Raw genomic sequence first — 9528 nt, 5'->3', positions numbered from 1 at the left:
TTTACCAGTTGGTAAACCAGTTCAATGAGTTATACTTCATATAAGGAATTGACATATACAGGTGTAACTCACACGAGCATCGCTGTGGCCGAGAAGGGGCTTTCCCGAAGAGGGGGAGCACTCGGGAGGGGGGAAACCTCGGCCTGGGTCAGCTCGCACGTTCATTTGCGCGCTCGTTTGCTCTTTAACAAATGTGCGCTGCTTTTCATTACGTATGACAGCAAATAGTACAATGGAATATGGAATATGACATGCAGGCGATAAAGTTATGCCGGAGACACACCAAAAGAGCGAAAATGTTGGGGAGGGTGGGCTTGTGCCTCTGAAAGGTGAGTCTGAAAGGTGAGCAAATGGGTGTTAGTGTGCCACTTTGCCAGTGAGCTAAAACACACACTCAGACATTCAAAGAGAAAGGACCAAGGAGAAAGGGAGCACACCTTCTGGAGAAAGGTGGAGCAGCAGGCCACAAATGCTACTGCGGTAGTTGTGCTAATTTGTTTGTTTGTCGTTATCATTTTCCTCCGCCCATCGCCCACCGCCCACCGCCCATCGCCCATCGCCCATCGCCCATCGCCCATCGCCCATATCCTTTGTCCCAGACAGCCGCACAAAGGCACAAAAGCAAAACGACAGCCAGAGGAAGAGGTCAGCGAAAGGAGAGAAAGCCCAGTGTCAGAGGAAGTCGAGCAGAAGGACACGAAGCCGGAGAAAGGTGAGCTAAAATTGTTAATAGCCGGATTAAAGTGTTGACCCCATCCACAAACGAATATGCTGACTTATAATTCCCAACCCATTTTTTTGTACCTAAGCCTCCAAGATGTTCTATTTACTAGTAATCTTTGTAAATTAGAAGGAGATATATTATAAGTAGATATTTATTTAATTTACATATTCAATTGCCTATGGTATTATTACACTGAGAAAATACTGACGATCTTATCTGAGTTGAAAATTTTCTTAAAAATAGAACGACACATTTGAAGTTGAAAATAGTTTTATTTTGCTTGAATCGAGTTGAAATGGCGGTATGAACATTGTATATCTCAACAAATTAACCATTAGTCCAGTCATTAGTAATTACTTAATAAAAAGTTGAAAAGGAAAACCAATTTAACTTTTCTCTTTTCACCATTTCTTTCTAGTATTAAGAACATTGATACCTAAATGTACTTACACGGTTTTTAAGAACGAATGTTCTCAATTCAAGAACAATGTATTTGAATAGTTCTCTCTGTGTAGTTTTACTTGTATTGCCTTTAGCTTTTTACCTATAGCTATAATGGGACAGTTCTTTCTAGTTTAGATATTTTCGTAGGTCTGCGGTGTACGTTTTTAATGAGTCCCGTGACATTTCTATTCCACCACTGCTTCTCTGCTTTTAAAACCAATCCATGTAAATTGACATCCAGTACCTTATCAGCTTCACAAACCAACGCAGACAGTTTTCCTTCACTTTCACCGATGGCACGCACTTGTGCTTAACCGCTTTTCCCGCCACCCCCAAATTCTCCAGCGAAAAACCCCGAAGAGTGCAATGCCAAATATGCGGAAAAAGCTGGGAAAAGTCCTTGCTTGCCAACTGGCCATCAGATCTGATAGAGTGAGACAGAAATGGGGGGGGGGTGGGTGTTGGGAAAAGGAGTGGGCTGGTGTCTATGTCTGGGCATTGTGTTTCCCATTTTCCGTTTCCCGTTAGTTCGTCTTTAGCTTTGGCTGCGTGTCAAACGGTAAATTTGTGCAGCGGTCGGTCTCTCCCACTCTTGCCATTTACAGTAGTCATTTGTTAGATGAAACGTACCGCAAAGGGCTTAGCTATCCATTTATTAGTTCCGTAAGAATTTTACTTTTTTTCTTGGTTAATATGGAAAAATTATTCTAGCCATGTATCCCAAAAAGTTCGATTCTTTTGTTCAAAAAGTGTATTATCCGTTTTTATGTGTAAAACTATTCTTACCAAGCTAGGACCGAGCTCTATCCCAAAAAGTTCGGTTGTATTACCAAATATGCTCCAGTTCCTTAAGGATATTTTCAGTAAGTTATTCTAGACAAGCTTAAACAAAGGTACAGCTCTAACACAGATACTGAATAAGATCACTGAGGTTTGTATACGGTAGTAAAGTGCTTTGTGATCTAGAAAAATTAGAAAATATAAATGTATCGCGAAACGTCAAATATATATTTTATCGAGCGATCCCTGTGCCGTGCATTTGTGTTTTGTCGCGCATATTAATCATAAAGCGGACACGCGTCGCTTTACGCACGTCTGCCGGCTGCGGATGCGGACGCGGATGCGGATGCGGAAGACAAGAGACTCTAGCCAGTAACCCGACACTCCCCCTCCCACTGCCACTCCCACTGCCCCCCATCGCCCCATCTTGAGTACCGTCCGCGTATTAGATTTAAGCGCGTTATAAATGAGCCAGGCCAATACACAAACACACATAATTTCTGGCTCCTCTTTTACTTGGCTTTCGTCTGCTCATAAATCAAAATTGTTCGTTTTTGGTATTTTTAAAGGCCATAGAACTAACAGTGGAGTTCGGGCTTTTTTTCGGTGACTTTCCGGGGGAAAACCGTCATGGGGGTGAGGGAGGTCCGGGAAAATGGACAGCCCTTTGCTGCTTTTACTGTCCATGACGGATGATTGGATTTTATGTTGATTACGAAAACGTCTGCGACTGTATTTGTGGGTGCAAGTCGAAATTTTTGGCTTTGCCTTTCAGAGATATCTTTTATTTCCCCTGAAAAAATTAGGCAACAGTATTGCAAAGGGTAGCAGAACGGGGTATTTAGGGCTAATGGATGAGGTTGACACAACATTGGTCAAACCATTTGATAATATAGATGATATAATTTCTAATACAAAAAGATTAAAAAGTTTAAAGATTATATTATCAGATAAAATATAACCCATCGAATTGTCATTTGATCAACAAAATAGTTACTCTCCCAACAACAAATTGAACACCACTCACCATTTTATGGTACTTTTACTATTAAATAGTAAAGGAAAGTTTTTGCAATCCGTATTGGAACATTTTTACCATAAAATTGACTTGTGTAGATTAATGAATAAATTAATTAAGGAATTTGTATTTTTTATTAATAATATTATCAGAAATGAATTTCCAAACAATCGTCAGAAAGCAGAAAGTATTCTTTTGTCGTTTATCTATAGTTTTTGATTTTTAAGAATATCTAAATTGATAATTTACTGAGTATTATAAGTACTATACAGATCCTGGTACCTGATGGCATTTCCTTAGTTTTGCCCCCACCGTTCGCTCCCCACTCGTATTTCCAATTTTAGTCCAGCCTGAACTACGCCATTATGCTTGGGGTGGATGGAAGTTGGGGCAACTGGGATATATCACATGGATATTTCGGTTATTATTGGCCATATTTTAATGCTCTCTAGCTGCTCCGTCTGTTTTGGGCCAACCGAGATTTGTCGTAGTCCATTTTTGATTTATTTATGTGTTTATTTGCCTTGTTTTTGGCCTTGCGTCTGTGATTACTCATGGCTCCATGGCTCCCTGTTCGCCGGTTGTTTGGGATGGCTCCGGTTCGATTTGCATATTATTTTATTTGCATTTTACATAATAATTTAATTTTATTAGTTTTACTGCATCCTCATCGACATGATGATGGTGTGCGGCTCAAGTTTTGCCAATCCTAATGGCTCTAATGGCACCTTGGTGGCCCTTCTTCCCCATCGATTATATGTATGTGCACTTCGAGGTCATTGGCCGACATTTCGTCGTGCCTTAATTTTATTTTTCCTTCTTTATTTTTATTTCTCTTTTTTGCTCTATTGGGGACACTTAATGTTAGCAACGCCTACTCGCCATTCGCTGGGTGTATACTATAATTTCTAGTTGCATTTTTGGGCATTTATTTTCACGGTTTACTTGTAGCATATTTCGCTGGCCACCACATTCATTTAACTTTGCGGTGCAGGGTGTTAGGAGGGGGGAGGGGTCAGGGGTCAGGGGTCAGCGGGTCGCAGCAGGAATTGCTCGACAATTGCCGCAGTCTTTGGAGAGTCTTCCCAGCGCGACAGGCAGTCGTAAATTAGTTGCGAATGGCAGCAGTAACACCATCAACAACAACACCACAAAACAACAATCACACCAACAACCGATGCAATAACAACAGCAACAACTGAAAAGTTCCACCGTGCAGAGGGAGAAAAGTTCAAAAAGTCGAAAGGAAAAGTTCAGGAAAAGTGTGAGGTGAAATTATTATCAAGTGCTTGCCACGAAATTTGCGGTTGACTTAAATTGGTGCACCTGTTTGCGCTCAAGCGAGAGTGTTCTAATTCAACATATCCACATGGAAGTATAGTTTCCTCGACCAATTATTCCAATTTAAAAGCGGCTCCCCATTTAAAGTGAGCCCCAAAGCAGTTGTTTTAACTAACTAGCATGCACAACAATTGGAAAAAATACACCAACATTAAAAATCTGAATTATGTTACCCGAATAACAAATCTACAACATTAAAACAAGCAAATGGGATTCCCTACAAACGCCTTTTACCAACCACAGGTTTGAGACCCCAAGCAATGACATCATCGTTATCAGTGCCATATAGTACTACGTGCCACTCCAAATCTATTTTTTCCCCACATTAAACAGTTGAGAAAACAAATGGCACCGTCTGATGCCCAAAAAAGAATATAAACACTCGTCCCATCAGTTCAGAATTCCAAATGACTTGCAGACAAACCCGAAATTCTGACTCAGAGCCTTAACGTTCGATGCAATTCGGGCGGCTTCTGGTGGCGCTTGCCATTACCAATTATTTGCGCTGTTATCGCGACCTTCTTGTGCTGACCCCAATTTGGCCAATAAGGTTTCCTTGTCAAAATGAAAAAAATAAAAAGTAAATAGAAAGAAAAAAGTAAACACAAAGGAAAAGGGAGCCGCAAGCTTCGAGTTTCGAGCTTGTTGATTGCCCTCGCGTCTTGGCGCTGGCAGCTGATTGAAGTGCAAGGTGAGGCGGCGAAAGGGGGGCGCCGAAGGGGACGCCTCTGACAATTTCTCTCAGTGTTTTTCAGGGGAAAATGCAGGGGGTCCTTGGGCAGGTTTCTCTTTCACTTTTAATGGCAACTGGCATAATGAGCTGCTATGTGTGCCATGTGCCACCAGGCCAAATTCGAACTTGCTGCATTTGTTTTGGCCACTTGGGACCTGGCTGAAATATACCCCGTCCGCGCCCCTATCGACGTCCTTTTTTTTACCCCGCCCCTTGGCCAGCGTTGACACAATAAAATATTTGTTGTCGTTGCATTTATTGACGCATTTGCTCTTTTGCATATTTTGAATACTTCCATACCCTTTGAGAAGGTATGTCAATTGGAACCGAAGCTAATTCCACTAAAATAAACACCAATTAAAGTAATTCGATAATTTTACTCTGTTCATATGTACGAAGAGGGGAACACAGATCTAAGAAATCATCAATATAGCTTCAACAACAAAATAGACACCTTCAAGTGCATACACCAATAAAAGTTTACAATTTTTAACCAATAAGTAAGTTATCAATCAAAAGTAATAAAAATAAAAGAAATCGCCAACTAAAAGTACACCAATAAACAAGTACAACTATTAAAATTACGTCATATCGTATTAAGTAATAGTAAGACACTGGAAACAACTAACTACATTTATTTTAGTATAACCTACATCACTAAAAGTTACACCAACAAAAGTACACCAATAAAAGTACACCAACAAATAATACACCAACAGAGTAAAAACCAAGAGTAAAACCTTAAGCATGTATGTACAAAATATACACCAATAAATGAACACTGATCAAGGGTATACAAACGAATATAAATATTTCACCAGAGTTACACCAACGAAATTTACAAAACAATAAAATCAATATATAATAATAAAATGTCTCAGAAAAGTAATTAAAAAACAGAGTATTCACTATTTTCGCACCTCGTGTCCCCATTTCTCTCCCCTTTTTGCCGGTTTTGCTGGGGCTCCGCGACATGCGACAAAATAAAATGTAATTTCTCTTTCAGGCCCAGTTCCAGTTCCAGTTTACAGTTTGCAGCTCCCAACCCTGGCCAACATGCGACAATTCAATGCTGACAACAACGACGAAAAATGGCAAAAATAACAACCATAGTAACAACAAAATATGCAAATCGTAGTTTCTAGTTGGGCGAGGTCAGGCACACGGGGTTTGGGTTATTGGCCAAATTGGAGTCAAGTGCAATCGTATTCCCGCCCCATCGAACATAAATAATTTAAGAGTGTGAAAACAATTTTTTCCCCTTTTTGTGACTGCCCTGTCCGGAATTTTGTTTAGATTGTGTTTCGGTTGACTGAAAATAATTACAGCAAAAAAAACTGAACTTTGTTATTTGTATAATCCCGTTCAAATGCGATATTCTGATTTTTAATTGTTATGCTTTTTTAAATGATTTTATTTTGATGTTAGTTTTGTGTCATTGCCATTGGTTTTGTTAGCCCGCTCAATAGTTTTTACAGCGACTGCCCTTTGTTGACTTTATTTATGCCGTACATTTATATTCAAATATGGGGCAGTGACATTTTAATTTCGGATAATTTGCATGCCAAAGAGATCAGCTGTTTGATTTTAAATCATAACTTTCCGAAGGTCTTCATTAAATTGAATATTTCTTGGGTAAACATTAGATTTGGCACAGTAATTGCTAATAACATCATATAAATAATATTCAGTTGGTAAATTAATTTAAAAATAATGAAATGCAGAAATGTACTAATTATTTCGGTTTAGGCTTTACATTTAGGTATATTTTTTAGATTTTGTTGTTCAAGCATGTTTATGTGGTTTTGTTACTTTAAATATTTTTTAACATTACACATTCTTTTGATTGTGTTTTTAAGATTTTGTTTAGCTTTTTGATATTTTCCAGTCTTTTATGAGTTTCAAATGATTTTTTGAGGCTGGTATTTTGCCATGCAAGAACCAACGGATCGCATGGAGGGCACTGTAGGAAATCAGTGCCCTCCATCCAAGCCGCCGAATCAGGCGGTCAAAAGATCAGCCTCCTGCTTCTTAATCTCCGAAAAGTTGGGAGAATAGTTGGGGGAGGTAAAGAAACTGGACCTGTTGGAGAGTTTGGTGCGCAGTCGCTTGCTGGTCACCAACTGGGACATCTTGCGGAGCGTTATGTAGTCCTTGTTGAGCATGCGGCACAGTTCGATGAAGGTGCACAGTTGGGGCGACTTCAGCTGGGTGGCCAGATCGTAGGCGACATTGAGGACCTCCGTTTGCCGCTCGTACTTGTGGAGCACTGCATGCGACTTGGCCATCAGCATGGTGCTGAGGAACTCCCAGATCCGGCTATTGCATCCCCGGGCCTCGTCGATGGCCTTTTGGGCGTAGGACAAACTCTGGACGAAGTGGTTCTTCTGCATGTGCCGGTCGGCCAGTTCGTGGAGCAAGTAGCTCCTTTCAATCGGAAGGCGGGCAAATAACAGGCGTTTCTCCAGGTACTCGATGAAGTTTCTAAAACCGAAAAGTTATCATACAATTTAGTATATCTTGATTAATTTTCCTGTAAGTAATTATAGATTTTATACAAATTGAGTAACTTTCCTATACTTAAGCAGTGGGTATTCTAATTTCGGTCCGCAATTGTATACTATACTACTACACATACTGTATTTAAATAAATGGTATATTTAAATGTATATTTGATCATATACAATTTGTATAAGATTTAAGAATTAAGTGTTACATTTTAGAAAAATCGGTCAGTCATATCATATTTATTAAATAACTGTTAAATGAAGGATAGTAATGTTGATATATTTTTAATAGTAAGGGTATACATATATGTATACTCTACCGAAGGATTTAGAAACCTCAAAACTCTAAAATAATTATAATTTAGCCGTATGGTTTTAACTAAGTTAATTATATCCAAACTCACTGATCTGCCAATCGGTCGGTGCTCTGTTTTTCGGGACCCGCATAGGAATATGTGGATCGGTCCCCAAATATGAACTCCGTGTGCTCTAGGGGCTTGGCGGTGGGTATGTTAAGCAGACGGCACATGGCGCCCTTGTCGTAGGGAGTGACCCGCGTGGGCGGCAGGCGGTATCCTTCGCACAGGCTCAGGGCCAGATTATTGTACACCTCGTTCATGAACTCCGCTTTCCAGGGCATCAGACGGTTCGTCTTGATGACCACATAGCTGCCCATCACATCCTCCACGAATTTGCGAAGGCGCTATTTGAGTAACAAGTAAATAATCAAGAAATTGATATTTTAAATCTGATTGGCCTTTACTCACCTTGAGGTCATGCTTTTTCCTTAGCACCTGAATGGTTCGCAGGATGCTTAGCATATTCCGCCTGGTCTGGTACTGAATCCTGAACAAATTCGATTCCCGCATGCGCGCCTCCATTCGGGGACTTCGCTGAAAGCACTCATTGTACATGGGACTCCGGGCCTGAAGCATCCGGGTGAAGGTCTTTAGCCGCTGAAATGAATGCTCCAGGTACGCGGTTCTATCCGGCGAGGAGCCAAAATTGTTCTCCAACAGGATATTGGGATTTCGGCGAAGCGTTTTCAGAAATATAAAATCAGTCCAGTTGCGACCCAGATAGTTCTGATAGTAGATCTTCGTCTTGCGGCGCCTGCGTTCCATTTCCAACGGGGAGAGCATCTCCTCCTTGCGATCAATGCTGCTCTGGACATCGCACTCGTTGCGCTCCTTCAGGATTTTCCACAGCGGTCGCTTGTCCGACTTTTGCGTCTCCTCCTGCTGATGGTCATAGAAGCCGGGCAACTGGGACGAGTGCTCCATGAAGAAGTTCGCCAGACTGAAGCCGGTGCAATCCTTGAGATTCCCATCGACCACCAGGAGGCGATTTTCGAAGGCCTTCAATGCGGTGCCCGCATGCCGACGAACATTGTCGTGCAGCAGGCTCTTGTTGTCCTCGAACCGATTCAGTTCGTACAGGGCATCGGCCAGTTCCTTGGACACATTGGCATTCCAAACCTCCCTCACCTCCGTGGCCCGCACACTGTCCTCCAGGGCGCCCTGGATGAGGGCCACCGATCTCTGGAACTTGCTGCGCAGATACAGGGTCTTGTGGTCCAGCCCCTCATGCTCTTCGATGCACTTGTCGAAATATGTGTGGGCAAAGCTGTTCCTTCGCATCCTCGCAAAGTACTGGCCCCAACTGCGGTGGATCCATCGCTGCTGCTCCTTCGGCCAGTCGATGTTCTCCCACGGTCTCTGATTCGCCACCAAAACGCCCGTCGGTCCCAATAGACTGGAGTCCTTCATCCTGCGCCCAAGTCTCCTCGTCGGTCAGGTAAAAAATAAATAAAAATAACTACAGGGAAAGCCCTAAAAATACAAGTGCTACAAAAAAGGAAACGAAACTAATTTGTCTCTCCTAAAACAGAAATTAATATGAGGTAAAAGTCATGAATACATGCTAGGATCTTAAAAATAAAGTAGTAATAGTAATACTTTCAAAAAATAAACCTTATAAG

At 41.4% G+C, this 9528-nt stretch overlaps 1 protein-coding gene across 1 annotated transcript; it reads right to left on the bottom strand.

Annotated features, from left to right (window-relative positions):
- Positions 1-5659: 5659 nt before the first annotated feature.
- On the bottom strand, positions 5660-9425 carry r-cup (ryder cup). The gene is made up of 3 exons (XM_017081811.4): positions 8315-9425; positions 7952-8250; positions 5660-7524 (listed from the first exon to the last, which is right to left on the bottom strand). Exons 1-3 carry the CDS (start codon positions 9314-9316, stop codon positions 7041-7043), a joined length of 1785 nt encoding a protein of 594 aa, XP_016937300.3. The 5' UTR covers positions 9317-9425; the 3' UTR covers positions 5660-7040.
- Between the last annotated feature and the right edge of the window lie 103 nt (positions 9426-9528).

The sequence above is a fragment of the Drosophila suzukii genome, chromosome X (assembly GCF_043229965.1).
Source record: "Drosophila suzukii chromosome X, CBGP_Dsuzu_IsoJpt1.0, whole genome shotgun sequence".
Classification (NCBI taxonomy): Eukaryota; Metazoa; Arthropoda; class Insecta; order Diptera; family Drosophilidae; genus Drosophila; species Drosophila suzukii.
The sequence above is the reverse complement of the archived record's forward strand: the minus strand, read 5'-3'. Positions and strand labels throughout refer to the sequence as shown.

Bases quoted from the DNA above. Each gene is read 5' to 3' on its own strand.
- r-cup (XM_017081811.4), bottom strand. From the start codon at position 9,316: ATGAAGGACTCCAGTCTATTGGGACCGACGGGCGTTTTGGTGGCGAAT. The intron at 8,251-8,314 runs GTGAGTAAAGGC...TTACTCAAATAG, and splicing joins GGAAAAAGCATGACCTCAAG to CGCCTTCGCAAATTCGTGGA. The intron at 7,525-7,951 runs GTGAGTTTGGAT...TTTCGGTTTTAG, and splicing joins ACCGACCGATTGGCAGATCA to AAACTTCATCGAGTACCTGG.